This window comes from Macaca nemestrina, chromosome 2 (assembly GCF_043159975.1).
Source record: "Macaca nemestrina isolate mMacNem1 chromosome 2, mMacNem.hap1, whole genome shotgun sequence".
NCBI lineage: Eukaryota > Metazoa > Chordata > Mammalia > Primates > Cercopithecidae > Macaca > Macaca nemestrina.
In genome coordinates this window covers 182,382,821-182,402,647 of record NC_092126.1, presented here as the reverse complement: position 1 = coordinate 182,402,647, position 19,827 = coordinate 182,382,821, and the positions used below count along the sequence as shown (strand labels likewise).

The 19,827-nt window shown below is 38.3% G+C and overlaps 1 protein-coding gene across 1 annotated transcript in view; it reads right to left on the bottom strand.

The window, feature by feature from the left end:
- The window catches only part of LOC105477490 (interphotoreceptor matrix proteoglycan 2), a 105,327-nt gene that overhangs the window by 61,450 nt on the left and 24,050 nt on the right, over window positions 1-19,827 (bottom strand). The window contains exon 4 of the mRNA XM_011734040.3: window positions 10,562-10,593. Coding sequence (XP_011732342.2) covers window positions 10,562-10,593 — 32 coding nt within the window. The remainder of the gene's footprint in view (window positions 1-10,561; window positions 10,594-19,827) is intronic.

The window sequence follows — 19,827 nt, the reverse complement described above, 5'->3', positions numbered from 1 at the left end:
AAAAAAAAAAAAAAAAAAAAAATATATATATATATATATATATATATATATATACACATACACACACACATATTCGGCTTTGTGATTCATTCTCAACTACAAATGTAAATTAATTGAGACACACACACAATCCCAAAGAGCAGTCGTTATGCTGAGAATATCACCAGAGACCTGATAATAGACTTGGGTGATTAGGCAGAAATTCTGTTATTAATTTAACAAATATTTAGTAAGCACATATCCTAGGCTGAGCCTTGCACTGGTTATTGGGGATGTAACCATAAAACCAGATGGCAGGAGTTTAAGCAGTGACTGGAGCTAAGTGGATATTCTTTCAAGATGTCTGGCTATAATGGAGATAAATGCAGGCTTTTTAAAAAATATGTAACATGAGAGGGACTTGTGCATGTTTAAATACTAATGGGAAAGGGTCAGTAAAGAAGGAAGTTGGAGACTCAGGAGAAAGAGAGAAACAATGACAGGCAGAGGTTTCTAAGAGGAAAGACAGAATGTAAGGTCCTGAATACAGGCAGAAAATGTTCTTTTTAAGAGTTGGCAACTGATGGCAGAGACATTTAAAATAGGATATAGCAGAGTATATGGTGCAAGACACACATTAGCAGATGTATTAGAGTTTGCATAGAGGTCTGCAATTTAAATTACAGAGAATTGTGATTGGCAGAATACTAACCTCCCAAAGAGGTCCATATCTTAATCCCCAGAGAGGGGAATTAAGGTTGCAAGTAGAATTAAGCTTGCTAATCGGCAGATCTTAAAATAGGTAGAGTATCCTGGGTTATCCAGTAGGCTCCATGTAATCCCAGGAACCCTTTCATGTGGAAGAGGGAGACAGAAGAAAGTCAGAGTGATGGAATGTGAGAGAGACTCCACCAGCCATTGCTGGCTTTGAAGATGGAAGGGGGCCATGAGCCAAGAAATGTGGGTGGTCTGTAGAAGCTAGAAAAAGCAAGAAAACAGATTCTCCCCTACAGCTTCTAAAAAGGAACACAGCCCTGCTAATACTTTGAGACCCAAAAGAGGCTTCTGAACTACAGAACTATAAGATAATAAATCTATGTTGTTTTAAGCTGCCAAGGTTAGACTAATTAGTTAAAGCAGCAGTAGAAAACAAATACAAGAATCTCTTTACACGGAGAATACAAAAATAATCTCAAAAAATTATAAAAATAAATTTGAATAGGGGAAACAGGAGTTAATGGAGTAGTGACATATGTCATCCCAAAGAGAATAAAATATTTGCTGAAAAAATATATATATTTGGTTTTGTGGCCCATGGAAATCATGGGCAAATAAGGATTTTAATAGATAGCGGTAATATTCAATTGGAGAAAGATAGGCTGAGTAAATTCTTAGGCCACTCCTATGGTATCACTCCCAGTGTGAGCTAGCCCCATGTCACCACCTTCAGCATCTCCCACAGTCGGCAGTCTCCACCCCACTTCAACCTGGTCTGCCCTAGTTTCAGGCAGAATACAAATTTTTTAATTTTCAAAATTCACTTTTATTTTTGTTTATATGTATTGTTATTTATATGCCTTATTTTCTAAGAATAGTGAATATCTTGTGTCCTCTATTAGACCTAGTACAGGCAGTGACTTATCAGTAGAGATACATGATACATACAGTCAGCTCTGCTATGCTATTTATTTGTGAATTTGTTTCAACATGATTAATATATTAAGAAACAGTTGAGTATAATGCAGATTTCTCCTTTACCTATACTCAATTTCATTGTGAGAAATGCTAGATGAATAATCAAAACTGCACCCAGATGAAGAGAGGCCACATTGGAATACACTAAGCACTCTCATGCCCGACACTTCAGACATCTTCAGCTACCTCAGTTCACCCATGGGTTATGAACCACACCCTCCCTCATATGGTGTTACAACTTTCCGTTCTTCTTCAGATAATTCTCCTTCCATCACTTTACAATAATTTATAAGCTACAATCTTTCCAATGTCCAATTTTACAAACAAATGTCAGGAATTCATCAAGGTTAAGTGACATATTTATTATGGTATTTGTGTATTTCTTAACCACATGGGACATGTAAACTGTGCCACCATTTTTATTAGGTTCCTTTTCTGTTTGTTTCTGAGATGGAGTCTCACTCTGTTGTTGCCCAGGCTGGAGTGCCATGGCGCAATCTTGGCTCACTGCAACCTCCGCCTCTCGGGTTCAAGCTATTCTCCTGCCTTAGCCTCCCGAGCAGCCAGGATTACAGGTGTACGCCACTATGCCTGGCTAATTTTTTTTGTATTTTTATAGAGACGGGGTTTCACTATGTTGGCCAGGCTGGTCTTGAACTCCCGATCTCAAGTAATCTGCCTGCCTCAGCCTTCCAAAGTGCTGGGATTACAGGCGTGAGCCACCGTGCCAACCACTAGGTTCCTTTTTTTAAAAAAGAATGTATTGTTGACAAAGTTTCTGGGTATTGTGCCCCTAACTTTATTATTCCCATTGCCCCTATAGTTTTTAATCACATGATTTTCAATGATTTTTAGGAAATAATATATCATTTTATATAGAATAACTATATGATGAAGGTGTTTTGTTTTCATTGAAAGTTTTTGAATAAATGCCATAAGTTTGTTTGTTCTAAGACTCTTTCCAACACGGTACACACACGCAGAGTATACACTAGATTGCCAGAAGCCATAGAGTAGACTTGGCTCCATTTCTAAAGCTTCCATTTTGTGTGATATTTGAGGAAATAAATCAATTCACATAAAATACATACTGATACACTACATAGCAGAATACAAAACAGTGCATGAAGTCTTAAGAAAAGAAAAGGAAGTTTGGATTTGCAAAAACAAACCAAAAAAAAAAAAACTCCGAGCTATACTGCCCATATTTTCTGCCATTGAGGACTTTGGGAGAAAAGTTTGATAAGCACTGTTTTAAGCAAATGTTAAAATCCCCTTAGCTGACAAATATATAGACTAATAAGAAAAATAAAAAATCACTCTGGCTGCTGTGTTGAAAATGTACTGTAGTTGGGAAAGGGTTAGACGTGTTAAGAAGCTATTATAAAAATAAAAGATGCGGGTGGCTCAGACTAGGATGGTGGCAGTGAAGATGGTGAAAAGTGATCAGATTCGAGATATATTTTGAATCTACAGGCAACAGAATTTCTTGATGGATTGGATGTGAGGTGTGGAAGAAACGGAAATGTAAAGCATGATCACAAAGTTTTGGTCTGCAATGACAGACATGATAAAGTTGCCACCAACAGAAAAGCAGAGTTAATTGGGTTGGGGGCATGGGAGAACCAGGAGTTCAGTTGTGGATGTGTTGAGTTTGAAATGTCTACTTGACATTCACGTAGAGATGGCATCATAAATATGAGTTGTCTTCTATCTTCTCAGTTTATAGATAAAAAACATTGCATCAGATTGTTTGAGTCGTTTATCCAAAATCAAAGTAGCCAGGTAGAAGCAAAAAGAAAAGGTCTCTGGACTCCCAGTCCAGTGCTATTCTTAGTAAACCTTCCCAGAGAGTAGAGAACTTTCCATTAAAAGAGACTCATTGTTTTAATGAATCCAGTGAATCAATATTTTTATAGGTAAACAAATTCTAATATTCAAGAAACTAAATCTATTTATCAATATAAACAACAAAAATACACCGAAATTATTTGAATGGCAAAAGGAGAATGCATAAATATCTTGGGTAGGCATTAAACAAATTCATGTATATTTAGGACAGACTCAAAATCTGTGCCTAGCACTTTCTAAAAGAAGTGATAGTCCTTGTCCTAGCTGTGCACACAGGATTTCAACGCACTTCCAATGCCATCTGCTTACTGTAGTTACCACTATCTCCTGGAGCACAAGTTTGAGAGGGCCAGAGTCAGAGAAGGCTTAATGTTTGTCTCTATGTCTGAGATATTTCATAATTTAAACTTTTTTCAAAGAAACAAAACTGCAAAAAAATAGAACCATTATTGAATTCTTGCTTTCTAATAAACCACAACCATCAAATTAATTTTCCTTTTGCTGACATTGCTAGAATGTCCCGGAGACTGTTAACTAATTTGATAGTTCCATTTTTCTGTCACTTAATGATTGGAATTGTAAACAAGTCTCACTAAGTTGTGTGAACGTCGGAGAATTTCACTCTGTAAAGATTTCATAGGGTAATTGTGACAATTAAATGTAAAAAATCTTGTTAAAATGTAAAGCTCTATATGTCTATAAATGCCAATGTGTAAGGGATGATGGTAGGGTTGAGGATATGTCGTTTCATGAGAGGTCAGGGAGTATCACCACCATGCCTCCACTGGTCCATCTTTGCCGCAAGAGTACTGCCAGTGTGCACCAAAAGAATAACCCCACACTAGGCCATATCCCTGACAGAAACACACACAGGGATCAGCACGTTCTGCCCCTGCTCTCACTGAATGTGCTACAGACACAGAAAGATGTGGACTTCCTGCTCTTCTAGGAATCCTATTCCTGATCATGTGATGCTTTCCTAAAGCCTGAAAAACAGACATTTTTCTATAAAGTGAAATGACCAAGATTTAGCACAAGTTGTTAATAAGACAAACACTAAAATTTCCATTTCTCTCCTGTCTACAGCTCTGTCTCTCTCCTATACTGCCTCTTTGCATGGGCTCACAGCCAGGCCACGTGGTACATATTCAGTATGCTGACAACTGATGGTTTAAGAAACATTATCATGGAGAAGTCTGTCTAATATAAAGTAGCTACTTTCTAAATCTTTATTCATTTGAAGTTAGCTCCTTTGAATTTTAGCAGATAAGACTTTCAAATTGGTACAAAGATCTATACAAAAGTTCATAATATCATTTTTAATTTTAAATTTTTATAAATTTTGATAGATTTAGGGGGTACAAGTGCCATTGTAGTGATGAAGTCTGGGCTTTTAGTATGTAAATTATAGCAACCATTTAAATACTTTTTTTCATTCTTCATGTTTGTCTTTCTCATTCACACACACATATGCACAACAAAGAAAACCAGTTTTTTAAATCTCTGAATGATGTAAAATATTCTAATAATTTAAATACATATGCATTATAGCATAGGGGTTGAACACTGGCTTTGTGACCTTGGACAAGTCCCTTAAGCTCTCTATGCCTTAATTTCCTTCTCTTTAAGAGACAGATAATATCAACACCTACCTCATTATATTGTTTAGAGGAAATTAATACAAGTAATAAAGTACTAGAACAATGTCTGGCCTATAACTTCTACATTAGTATTAGCTAATATTTTTAATTTTATTTAAAATGACTCTAATTAGGTGATTATTGAGTATGGTTATTCTAAACCATTTAAAAGGGCAAACATCATTGTCCATTCTTGTGAGTAAGAAGCTTTTCACAATATTCTAAGTAACTGCTGATATATTAGTATTTTTAGTTATTAGGCCCAGATTTAGAGTGAAATGGCATGCTTCAATATCCAATCCAGAAAACTAAATTATGGTCTACCTCTTATAGTTGTCTACCATGAAGTCTACCAGCCTAACTCTATGACAAGATAAGGAAGAAAAAGTGTCATCTCTCTATTCTTTGGCATCTTTATGATATTTTAACATGCAAGTGCATATCAGTACTTTGAATGCTTGGAAATTGTACTGCCTCAACATTTGTAGATATATATACTCACACTGTATGTGCATTGCATTACCAGTCTAGCTTCTGATGGCATGTGCTGCATTATAGGCTAGTTCTTATGATGAAAGACTTTCTCTTTACATGGGCAGAATCATTTTATCTTTCTTTTTAAAAATTCCTCTTGGGAGTTGGGATGGTGAAAGAGAGAAAGAAGGTGTTTGTTTCCAGCTGATGCACAGAAAGATGGGACAGTTTGAATCAGCAGGCAGGAGAACCCAAGGAAATGAATGAGATAATCAATTTGGGGCAGCTCCGGAGAAAACCCATTCTGCTTTAACCAATTAACAGACTTTCATTCATTCCCCCCTCCTTCTCTAATCACCTCCTAGTAGTTGTGAATGAGGTGCACTGTGATCAGGTATTTAGTAGTTGATACATTATGCAAGAAATACATCTCTTAGCAGGAAAACAGCACAGATATACATTTTTCTCTTTGAATGATGAAATCCAGTAAGGTCTGAAGTTAGGTTTTCAGGAATATTGTGTTACTGTCAGGGTATAGTAACACAGAATCTGTTGAAACAAAATGTACTTAGCATGTAACCATGACTAATTAACATGGAAACATAGCCTTTGCAAAATTTACAGTGTGGCCATCTTGACCACACCCAAAGCTAAATCAATCAAAAAAGTCTCATGCTCATGGATTGGAAGAATCAATGTCATTAAAATGGCCATACTGCCCAAAGCAATTTACAGATTCAATACTATTCCTATCAAACTAGCAATGTCATTTTTCACAGAATTAGAAAAAAACTACTTTAAAATTCATGTGGAATCAAAAAAGAGCCTGAATAGCCTAAGTAATCCTAAGCAAAAAGAACAAAGCCAGAGGCATCACACTATCCAACTTCCAACTAAACTATAAGGCTACAGTAACCAAAACAGCATGGTACTGGCACAAAAACAGACACATAGACCAATGGAACAGGATAGAAAACTCAGAAATAAAGCTGCACATCTACAACCATCTGATCTTCAACAAGGCTGACAAAAATGAACGATGGAGAAAGGACTCCCCATTCAATAAATCCTGCTGGGCTAACTGGCTAGCCATATGTAGAAGAAAAAAACTAGAACCCTACCTTTTATCATATACCAAAATTAACTAAAAATTGATTAAATAATTAAATGTAAGGCCTCAAACTAAAAAAACTCTAGAAGAAAACTTAGAAAATATCCTTTTCGACATTGGTCTTGGCAAAGAATTTATGACCAAGCCCCCAAAAGCAATTGCAACAAAAACAAAAATTGACAAGTGGGACTTCATTAAACTAAAGTGCTTTTGCACAGCAAAAGAAACTATCAACATACTAAACAGATAACCTACAGAATGGGAGAAAATATTCACAAACTAGGCATCTGACGAAAGTCTAATATCCAGAATCTATAGGGAATTTAAACAATTCAAAAAGCAAAAAACAAATAACCCCATTAAAAAGTAGGCAAAGGACATGAACAGACACTTCTCAAAAGAAGACATATGAGGTCAATATATGAAAAAATACTCAGCATCAGTAATACTCAGGGAAATGCAAATCAAAACTACAATGAAATGCCATCTCACACGAGTCAGAATGGCTACTAAAAAATCAGAAAATAACAGATGTTGATGAAGTTGCAGAGAAAAAGAAATGCTTATATACTATTAGTAGGAATGTAAATTAGTTCAGCCACTGTGAAAAGCAGTTTGGAGATTTCTCAAAGAACTTAAAACACAGCTACCATTCAAACCAGCAATCCCATATCATTATATCAAAAAGATACATGCACTCGCATGTTCATCACTAGCTATTCATAATAGCAAAAACATGGAATCAATCGAGGTGGCCATCAATGGTGGATTGGATAAAGGAAATATGGTACATATATGCCATGGAATACTATGCAACCAGGAAAAAGAATGAACTCATGTCCTTTGCAGCAACTTGGATGGAATTGGAGGCCATAATCCTAAGTGAATTAATGTAGGAACAGAAAGCAAAATACTGCATGTTCTCACTTATAAGGGAGAGGTAAACACTGAGCATATACGGATATAAACATGGGAATAATAGACACTGTGGACTACTAGAGGGCAGGTGGGTGTGGGTTGAAAAACTACATATTGGGTACTCTGCTTACTACCTGGGTCCAATATACCCATGTAACAATCCTACACATGTATCCTTTATATCTAAAATAAAAGCTAAATTTTTAAAAAATTATCCTTGGAATTGACTTGTCTTCCCTCTCTCTATGTATGGGTGTGTGTGCACATATGTACACTATGAACACAAGCATGTTTTGATATTGGTCTGATTGGTTAAACAAAGTCAACCAAAGCAATACAAACTGTACATATTAAGATTACACTACATACACATTTGGTGCTAGTTAATGTAGAGCTTACAACAAATCCTAAAACAGTGCATTTCCTCAAGATTGTTACCTATTAGGGTTACAAAAATGAGTAAGATCCATTTTTATTCATTCATTAGGATCCGGCAGAAACCTGCTAAAAGCTACATGGTAGATTTTTCAAGAAGAGTCAGGCTTTAGGTATTTTGTGCAGTTACTGATTTGTATGCATTACTGATTTTATTCATATTTTGGATTCCTGTAAGAGTATTACTAACTTAGGTTTTTGGTTGTTGTTGTTGTAATAATTAAGTGAGGTAACATATTTTACACAGTAAAAGGCAGTATTAATAGAGGTTAAAAATCAGATGCTTAAGAATCAAATAAGCTGGATTACCTTGAGTTATTTAAACTCTAATAGTGTTTCTTCGTCTATCAAATAAAGATAGTAAAAGTACATAATTCAGAGGCTTAAACTCAGAGGATTAAATAAATTAATATATGTTAAGTATCTAGTATACTGTAAGCAATCAATAAATGTTAAAATGCTATTACATGTTTGATAATGTTAGTCAGGCAACAAATATGGAAACACAATGGCTCAAGACTACTCTGAAAAACTGTGGCTAAACCATAGAGTTTGAGAAGGAAACTGAGACAGATGAGGCTGGGCACAGGCCTAACTGTGAAGAGCCTTGCGGGTCATGTTAATTTTGATCTTAAAAGCAATGAGGAACTATTAAATTGTCTTACAGAGGAGAGGCACGTGATCAAACTTATTCTTTTGAAGATTTCTGGCCAGGGTGGAGAGGAGGGCTCAGAGGGAAGTAGAGAGAACTCTTGGCAAGCCTCTGTACCGTAAGGAAATAAGTGTTGATTATACGAATTAGTGTAGGGACTGTGGGGTCAGAGAGAAATGGATGGAATCAAGAGATAATTAGAAAATAGGAGAAGAGAAGGGAGAAAGCAAGAGAAAAGAATATGGGCAACTAGATGGATGATAATGCCATTCATTCACTGATAAGAGGAACCTAGAAAGAAACAGATTTATGAGGAAATGATTGATATAGCTTCAGGCACAATGAACTTAAAGAGATCTTAGAGAAGTTAATTGAGCCAATAGACTGTGAAAGTTGGATGAAGCGACCTCTAAGGTTCCTTCTAGTTCTATCATTACAACCGTAGATTTACTGATCCACTGTCTGTTGCAGTGGCAATCACAAGGAATCTCTGAGCTCTGCCTCTCTGTGGTGAAGAAACCACACACAGACAGGCATAGTGGCTCACGCCTGCAGTCAATCCCAACACTTTGGGAGGCTGAGGCGGGCCAATTGCTTGAGCCCAGGAGATCAAAACCAGCCTGGGCAACATAGCAAAACCCTGTCTCTACAAAAAATACAAAAAAATTGGCTGGGCATGATGGTTTGTGCCTGTAGTCCCAATTACTTGGGCAGCAGAAGTGGAGGATCACTTAAGCCTGGGAGCTCGAGGCTGCAGTGAGCTGTGATCATGCCACTGCACTCCAGCCTGGGTGACAGATCAAGACCCTGTCTCCAAATAAATAAATATAAAAATTAAAACAGAATAAACCACACCCAAGAGACCACATGACCCCATATTTAAGTAAATATTCAATCATCCCACACCCTGGTATAGACTCAGTGCCATTGGCTGTATGAATAATACCACACAGAGTCCCACTTCTTTCCTATTTACTTGTGTTTGACTTGAAACCTGGATACACCCCACTACCACCCACATATATATTCCATTTATGGTTTTGCCCTGACTCTGATGCCCAGGTTGGATCTCTGGACACTGACTCACTTACTTGTTTTTTCAATCTGTCCTTCCCTCTCATTTGAGGCAAAATTCTGGACTGTGACCTGGATTGCATGCTCTAGTGGTGCTTTCCTATATAACCACCCACATGCTATTACAATTTAGATACTCTGATGATGAATAGAATTGGAAAGCTTTAGCCCCTATAGGCTCAAAATCCCTTACCTTCTGTGATCTTTTTTGTACTGATACTTCCCAGAAGCCAGAAATTACCTTAGCCCCAAGCCCATGGTGAACAGAGTCAAGAATCAAAATACTGATAGATTCATCAAGGTTATGCTATTCCTAAGTTTCAAGAACATAATCATCAATAGTCAATAAATTGATCCATAGCACCACCCATCATTTAATAAACTATCCTCCACTGTGGTGTACCATTTCAGAACAATTTCATCGTTAGTCTTTAAACCTCGACAATAATAGGTCATTCCATATAAGCCATAAATCTGTTTTCTTATCTAAGAGAGGAGCAAGTTTGCCTCATAATAAGGTCAGACGGCAAATGTGCACAGTGGCTGTGGTGGCGGTCTGGAAATAAAGGTGGCTTGGGAATGAGGAAAAATATTTGGGACTTATCCACAGGCCTGGTCATTGCAAACTGGCAAGAAAATAGAAAGTCACCATTAAATTTGGGGTGAGTCTTGAATTAGGTTATGACACACCTGTGTTGCCAAATGTGAATTTTGGGAAAAAGAGACACTCACCTGCTTACAGTTTCCTTTGCATAAGTCAGTTTCTAAGGAAAACAAAGACATAAAAATGACTGAGTTAACAACAGTTATTAAGGAGTAAATAAAACTTATTTCATAGAGACCACTACTGCCCTAACATGGTAGAATCCATGTTACTATTCTCTATGGTTAGACAAGTGATTAAAACAAGTACTAATGATACCAAGTTTGTTTTGCGACTATTGCAACACCCTGACATTCAGTCTACTTACATGCACAAAAAGTTCCTATGCTCTTTCTTAATGGGCACAAATAACAGACTTGATCTGCCAATCATTTTGTAAAGGTATCAAAGTTATAGATTTGCAGAGTTTTACATAAACCTGCCATGGACTTAGAATCAAAGAATTTTTTATCTGATGTATTTATAGTAATTCTCATCCTAGAACAATGTGAACATGTGGATAAAATAATTGATAAATTTGTTTCTACAGAATTCAGACAAAAAAGACATATCATACCAATAATTGGATTATTCTCCAGGGGCATTCTAAAGCAAATTGCCTGCAAGTTTCCCCTAAATTAGGATTGTTATTTTGAGATCAATATGATAGAAGGAATAGTGACTTGGAATCAGGAGACCTAGTTTCAAGTTCCAGTTTCCCCTCCTTAGCTATATAGGAAAATCCCAAAATCTCTCTGGTGCCGGGCCTCAATTTCCTCATGGGTAAAACAGAGAGACTATTACTCTAAGTACGTCTCATTGCATTTAGAAATGACTCATTGCTTTTCTTGCTCTACAGATTCTCCCAGAATAATCTCAGCCACTCTCATGGTTTCAATTATAGGCATACCTCTGATATATTACAGGTTTGGTTCCAGATCACATAAAAGCTCAATGAAGCAAATATCCCAGTAAAGCAAGTCACATATTTTTTTGTTTCCTAGTGCATATAAAAGTTATGTTTACATTATACTGTAGTCTATTAAAAGTGCAATAACATCACATCTAAAAAAGGTATATACCTTAATTTTAAAATACTTCATTGCTAAAAAATGCTAACAATACTCTGAGCCTTCAGCAAGTCATCATCTTTCTGCATCTGGAGGGTCTTGCCTCCCAGTTGATGGCTGCTGACTAATCAGAATGATGGCTGCTGACTAATCAGAATGATGGCTGCTGACTAATCAGAATGATGGCTGCTGATGATTGAGGGAACGGTGGCAGCTTCATAAAAACAAGACAACAACGAATTTGGCCCCATTAATTGAATTTTTCTTTCACAAAAGATTTCCCTGTAATATATAATGCTATTGATAACATTTTATCTAAAACTTCTCTTAAAATTGGAGTCAATCCTCTCAAATCCTGTCACTTCTTTATCAACTGAGTTTATGTAATATTCTAAATCCTTTACTGTCATTTCGATAGTGTTCCCAGCATCTTTACCAGAAGTAGATTCCATTTGACGAAACAACTTTCTTTGTTCATTCATAAGAAGAAATTTCTTATTCATTCAAGTATTATTATGAGATTGTAGTAATTTAGTCTCATCTTCAGGCTGTACTTCTAAGTCTAGTTCTCTTGCTATTTCTACCACATCTGCGGTTACTTCCTCTAATGAAGTCTTGAGCCCCTCCAAGTCATCCATGAGAGTTGGAATCAACGTCTTCCAAACCCTTATTCATGTTGGTATTTTGACCTCACCTACTGAGTCATGAATGTTGTGAGTGCCATCTAGATGGTAAATCCTTTCCAGAAGATTTTCAGTTCACTTTGCCTAAATCCATCAAAGAAATCACTATCTATGGCAGCTGCATGAAAAGTATTTCTAAAATCACAGCACTTAAAAGTTGAAATTACTCCTTACTCCATGGGCTGCAGAATAAATATTGTATTGGCAGGCACAAAAACAACATTAATCTCCTTGTACATCCCCATCAGAGCTCTTGGGTGGCTACATGCATTGCCCATGAGCAGTAATACTTGAAAAAAAAAAATCTGAGCAGTAGGTGTCAAAGATGGGCTTAAAAGATTCAGTAAACCATACTGTAAACAGATGTGGTGCCATCAGACTTTTTTGTTCCATTTATAGAGCATAAGTGGAGTAGATTTAGCATATTTCTTAAGGGCCCTAGGATTTTTGGCATGGTAAATAAGCATTGCCTTCCAACTTAAGTCACTAACTGCATTATCCTATAACAAGAAATTCAGCCTGTCCTTTATTGAAGCCAAGTATTGACGTCTCTCTCACTATCAAAGTTCTAGGTGGCATCTTTGTCCAGTAGAAAGCTGCTTCATCTACATTAAAAATCTTTCATTCCATGTAGCCACCTTCATAAATTATCTTAGCTAGATCTTCTAGACAACTTGCTACAGCTTCTGCATCAGTACTTGCTTATGTTATGAAGATAGCTTCTTTTCTTAACTACATAAACCAACCTCTGCTATCTTCCAACTATTCTTCTGAAGCTTCCTTGCCTCTCTCAGCCTTCACAGAATTGAAAAGAGTGAGGCCTTGCTCTGGATCTGGCTTTGGTTAAGGGAATGTTATGGTTGCTCTGATCTTCCACTCTGACCACTAACACCTTCTCCATATCAGCAAGAAGGCTGTTTTGCTTACTTATCACTCATTTGCTCACTGGAATAGCACTTTTAATTTATTTTTATTTATTTATTTATTTACTTTTACTTTAAGTTCCAGGATACAAGTGTAGAATGTGTAGGTTTGTTACATAGGTATTATACATGTGCCATGGTGGTTTGCTGCACCTATCAGCCCATCATCTAGTTTTTAAGCCCCACATGCATTAGCTATTTGTCCTGATGCTCTCCCTCCCCTTGACCCCCACCCCCCAACTAACCCTGGTTTATGTTGTTCCCCTTCCTTTTCCCATGTGTTCTCACTATTCAATTCCCACTTATTAATGAGAACATGTGGTGTTTTGTTTTCTGTTCCTGGGTTAGTTTGCTGAGAATTATGGCTTCCAGCTTCATCCATGTCCCTGCAAAGGATATGATCTCATTCCTTTTTATGGCTGCATAGTATTCCATGGTATATATGTACCACATTTTCTTCATTCAGTCTATCATTGATGGGCATTTGGGTAGGTTCCATGTCTTTGTTATTGTAAATAGTGCTGCAATAAACATACATGTGCATGTGTCTTTATAGTAGAATGATTTATATTCCTTTGGGTGTATACCCAAAAATGGGATTGCTGGGTCAAATGGTATTTCTGGTTCTAGATCCTTAAGGAATCACCACATTGTGTCCCACAATAGTTGAACTAATTTTCATTCCCACCAGCAGTGTAAAAGCATTCCTATTTCTCAACAGCCTCGCCAGAATCTATTGTTTCTTGACTTCTTAATAATCGCCATTCTGACCGGTGTGAGATGGTATGTCATTTTGGTTCTGATTTGCTTTTCTCAAACGACCAGTGATGATGAGCTTTTTTTCATATGTTTGTTGGCTGTATAAATGTCTTCTTTTCAGAAATGCTGTTACATCCTATACCCACTTTTTGATGGGGGTTTTTTCTTGTAAACTTAAGTTCCTTGTAGATTCTAGATATTAGACCTTTGTCAGATGGGTAGATTGCAAAATTTTCTCACATTCTGTAGGTTGCCTCTTCACTCTGATGAGAGTTTCTTTTGCTGTGCAGGAGTTTTTTAGTTTAATTAGATCCCATTTGTCAATTTTGACTTTTGTTGTTACTGCTTTTGGCATTTTCGTCAGGAAATCTTTGCCCATGCCTACGTCCTGAATGGTATTGCCTAGGTTTTCTTCTAGGGTTTTTATGGTTTTGGGTTTTACATTTAAGTTTTTAATCTATCTTGAGTTAATTTTTGTATAAGGTGTAAGGAAGTGGTCCAGTTTCAGTTTTCTGCATGTGGCTAACCAGTTTTCCTAGCACCATTTATTAAACAGGGAATTCTTTCCCCAGCTTGTTTTTGTCAGGTTTGTCAAAGATGAGATGGTTGTAGATATGTGGTGTTATTTTTGAGGTCTCTGTTCTGTTCCATTGGTCTATATGTCTGTTTCGGCACCAGTACCATGCTGTTTTGGTTACTGTAGCCTTGCAGTCTAGTTTGAAGTCAGGTAGCATGATGCCTCCAGCTTTGCTGTTTTTGCTTAGGATTGTCTTAGCTATACAGGCCCTTTTTAGTAGTTTTTTCTAATTCTGTGAAGAATGTCAATGGTAGTTTGATGGGAATAGCATTGAGTCTATAAATTACTTTGGGCAATATGGCCATTTTCACAATACTGTATCTTCCTATTCATAAAGATGGAATGTTTTTTCATTTGTTTGTGTCCTCTCTTATTTCCTCGAGCAGTGAGTGGTTTGTAGTTCTCCCTGAAGAGGTTCTTTGCATACCTTGTTAGCTGTATTCCTAGATATTTTATTCTTTTTGTAGCAATTGTCAATGGGAGTTCATTCATGATTTGGCTCTCTGCTTGTCTATAATTGGTGTATAGGAATGCGTGTGTATTTTGCACATTGATTTTGTATCCTGAGACTTTGCTGAAGTTGCTTATCAGCTTAAGGAGTTTTGGGGCTGAGACATTGGGGTTTTCTAGATATAGAACCATGTTGTCTGCAATCAGAGTCAATTTGACTTCCTCTCTTCCTGCTTGAATACATTTCTTTCTCTTGCCTGATTGCCTTGGCCAGAAATTCCAATATTATGTTGAATAGGAGTAGTGAGAGAGGGCATGCTTGTCTTGTGCCGGTTTTCAAAGGGAATGCTTCCAGCTTTTGCCCATTCGGTATGATATTGGGTGTGGGTTTTTGTCATAAATAGCTCTTATTATTTTGAGATATGTTCCATCAATACCTAGTTTGTTGAGAGTTTTTAACATGAAAGGCTGTTGAATTTTGCCAAAGGCCTTTTCTGCATCTATTGAGATGACTGTGGTTCTGTTTATGTGATGGATTACGTTTATTGATTTGCATATGTTGGACGAGCCTTGCATCCCAGGGATGAAGCCAACTTGATTGTGCTATATACGCTTTTTGATGTACTGCTGGATTGGGTTTGCCAGTATTTTATTGAGGATTTTTGCATCAATGTTCATCAGGCATATTGGCCTGAAGTTTTCTTTTTTTGTTGTGCGCCTGCCAGGTTTTGGTATCAGGATGATGCTGGCCTCATAAAATGGGTTAGGGAGGAGTCCTTCCTTTTCAATTATTTGCAATAGTTTCAGAAGGAATAGTACCAGCTCCTCTTCGTATCTCTGGTAGAATTCAGCTGTGAATCCATCTGGTCCCAGGTTTTTTTGTTTGTTTGTTTGTTTTGTTTTGTTTTGTTTTGTTTTGTTTTTGATTGGTAGACTATTAGTTACTGCATCAATTTCAGAACTTGTTATTGGTCTATTCAGCGATTCTGAATCTATTCAGGACTTCTTCCTGATTTAGTCTGGGGAGGGTTTATGTGCCCAGGAATTCATCCATGTCTTCGAGATTTTCTAGTTTATTTGCATAGAGGAGTTTATAGTATTCTCTGATGGCAGTTTTTAATTCTGTGGGATCAATGGTGATATCCCCTTTATCATTATTTATTGTGTCTATTTGAGTCTTCTCTCTTTTCTTCTTTATTAGGATAGCTAGCAGTCAATCTATTTTGTTAATTTTTTCAGAAAACCAGCTCCTGGATTCATTGAATTTTTTTTTTTTTTTTTTTTTTTTTTTTTTTTTTTTTTTAGGATTTGTCATGTCTCTGTCTCCTTCAATTCTGCTCTGATCTTAGTTGTTTCTTGTCTTCTGCTAGCTTTTGATTAGTTTCCACTTGCCTCTCTGGCTGTTTAATTGTGATGTTAGCATGTCAATTTTAGATCTTTCCTGCTTTCTTTTGTGGGCATTTAGTGCTATAAATTTCCCTTTTAACACTGCTTCTGGTACATTGTGTCTTTGTTCTCATTGGTTTCAAATAACTTCTTGATTTCTGCCTTAATTTCATTATTTACCCAGGAGTCATTCAGGAGCAGGTTGTTTAATTTACCCAGGAGTCATTCAGGAGCAGGTTGTTTAATTTCCATGTAATTGTGTGGTTTTGAGTGAGTTTCCTAATCCTGAGTTCTAACAGGATTGCACTGTGGTCTGTGAGACTGTTTGTTATGATTTCAGTTCTTTTACATTTGTTGAGGAGTGTTTTACTTACAGTTATGTGGTCAATTTTAGAGTAAGTGCCATGTGGCGCTTAGAAGAATGTGTATTCTGTTGATTTGGGGTGGAGAGTTCTGTAGATGACTGTTAGGTCCACTTGATCCCAAGCTGAATTCAAGTCCTGAATATCCTTGTTAATTTTCTGTCTTGTTGATCTGTCTAATATGACAGCAGAGTGTTAAAGTCTCCCATTATTACTGTGTGGGAATCTAAGTCTCTTTGTGGGCATCTAAGAACTTGTTTTATGAATCTGGGTGCTCCTGTATTGGGTGCATATATATTCAGGATAGTTAGCTCTTCTTTTTGAATTGGTCCTTTTACTGTTATGTAATGCCCTTCTTTGTCTTTTTTTACCTTTGTTGGCTTAAAGTCTGTTTTGTCAGAGACTAGGATTGCAACCCCTGCTTTTTTTTCTTTTCTTTCCATTTGCTTGGTAAATTTTCCATCACTTTATTTTGAGCCTATGCGTGTCTTTGCATGTCAGGTGGGTCTCCTGTATACAGGACACCAGTGAGTCTTGACTCTTTATCCAATTTGCCAGTCTGTGTCTTTTAATTAGGGCATTTATTCCATTTACATTTAAGGTTAATACTGTTATGTGTGAATTTGATTATGTCATCATGATGCTAGTTGGTTATTTTTGCACACTAGTTGATGCAGTTTCTTCACAGTGTCTTCAGTCTTTGTATTTTGGTGTGTTTCTGCAGTGACTGGTGCCAGTTTTTCCTTTCCATATTCAGTGCTTCCTTCAGGAGCTCTTGCAAGGCAGGCCTGATGGTGATGAAATCTCTCAGCATTTGCTTGTCTGGAAAGGATTTTATTTCTCCTTCACTTATGAAGCTTAGTTTGACTGAACATGAAATTCTGGGTTGAAAATTCTTTTATTTAAGAATGTTGAATAGGCCGGGCGTGGTGGCTCAAGCCTGTAATCCCAGCACTTTGGGAGGCCAAGATGGGCGGATCACGAGGTCAGGAGATCGAAACCATCCTGGCTAACACGGTGAAACCCCATCTGTACTAAAAAATACAAAAAACTAGCCGGGCGTGGTGGCAGCACCTGTAGTCCCTGCTACTCGGGGGGCTGAGGCAGGAGAATGCCGTAAACCCAGGAGGCGGAGCTTGCAGTGAGCTGAGATCTGGCCACTGCACTCCAGCCTGGGCAGCAGAGCAAGACTCCGTCTCAAAAAACAAAAAACAAAAAACAAAAAAAAAAAGAACGTTGAATATTGGCTCCCACTCTCTTCTGGCTTGTAGGGTTTCTGCTGAGAGGTCCACTGTTAGTCTGACGTGCTTGCCCTCTGTTGGCAACCCTGCCTTTCTCTCTGGCTGCCTCTAACATTTTTTTCTTCATTTCAACCTTAGAGAATCTGATGATTATGTGTCTTGGGGTTGATCTTCTCATGCAGTATCATAGAGTGTTCTCTGTATTTCCTGAATTTGTATGTTGACCTGTCTTACTAGGTTGGGGAAGTTCTTCTGGATAATATCCTGAAGTATGTTTTGCAATTTGGTCCTTTCTCCCTGTCTTTTTCAGGTACTCCACTCATCATAGGTTCAGTCTTTTTACATAGTCCCACATTTCTCAGAGGTTCTGTTTGTTCCTTTTCATTCTTTTTTTCTAATCTTGTCTGCATGCCTTATTTCAGCAAAACGGTCTTCAAACTCTAATATCCTTTCTTTCGCTTGGTCGATTTGGCTATGATACTTGCGTATTTTTCATGAAGTTCTCATGCTATGTTTTTGAGCTCCATCAGGTCATTTACATACCTCTCTCAACTTGTTATTCGAGTTAGCAGCTCCTGTAACATTCTATCAAGGTTCTTAGCTTGTTTGTATTGGGTTAGAACATGCTCCTTTAGCTCCGCAGTGTTTGTGATTACCCACCTTCTGAAGCCTACTTCTGTCAATTCATCCGTCTTATCCTCCCTCCAGTTCTGCATCCTTGCTGGAGAGGCACTGCAATCATTTGGAGGAGAAGCAGCACTCTGGCCTTTTGGGTTTTCAACCTTTTTTTGTTGATTCTTTGTCATCTTCATAAGTTTGTCTAGTATTAATCCTTGAGGCTGCTGACCCTTGGATTCGGTTTTTGTAGGGAATTTTTTGTTGTTGATGCTGCTGTTGTTTGTTTGTTTGTTTTTCTTGCAATGGTCAGGTCCCTCTTCTGCAGGGCTGCTGCCGTTTGCAAGGGGTTCACTTCAGCCCCTCTTCATCTGATTCATTCCCATGCCTGGAGATGTCACTCGAGGAGACTGGAGAACAGCAAAGATGGGTGCCTGCTCCTTCCTCTGTGGTATCTGACCTCAAGGGACACCAACCTGATGCCAGTAGAAATGCCCCTGTATAGGGTGTCTGACAACCCGTATACAGGAGACACTGTGAAGAAACTGCGTTAGAGGGTCTCACCCAGTTGGGTAGCATAGGGAACAGGACCCACTTAACGAAGCACTTTGACTGTCCCTTGGTGGAGGGAGTGTGCTTCACTGTGGGGAAACTCACTCGTCTGGGATACCCAGATTCCTCAGAACTACCAGGAGGGAAGGCTAAAGTCTGACAGTCCACGGAGACTGTGGCCACCCCTCCCCCTAGAGGCTCAGGCCCAGAGAGATTAGAGTCTGTCCCTAAGCCCCTGGATGGAGTTGTTGGAGTTCCTGCAGGGAGGCCCCGCCCAGTGAGGAGGGACGTGTCAGGGTCCGGTCTGAAGAGGCGCTCTGTCTGCAGTCTGCCACAGCCAGTGTGGTGGGCTGTGGGGGATACTTCTTGGCACAAAGCAGTCCAGCCTCCCTGTCTCCAGCAGAGGAAAGACATGGCCTGGAGCTATAGAGATGGCTGCCCCCCTTCCCCCGCCTGGGAGCTTAGTGTGTTAGGCAGCTATCGGTCCCATTGTTGGCCAGAGCCCCTCCTGCAACGAGCTCAAAGGGCTTAGACAGCAGGCAGCCGCAGCTGTGGTGCTGGTTGCCCCTCCTGATGGGAGCTCCGCAGGCTTAAGCAGATTCTAGCTTAGTGGCTGTTGAAAATCTGCTGGGTTCTGTGGTTGGGACCCTAGGCCCCGGTGGTGTGGGCTCACAGGTGAGATCTTCTGATCCGTGAGTTGCACAGTTCCATGGAAAAAGCACGTTTTCCCAGGCTGG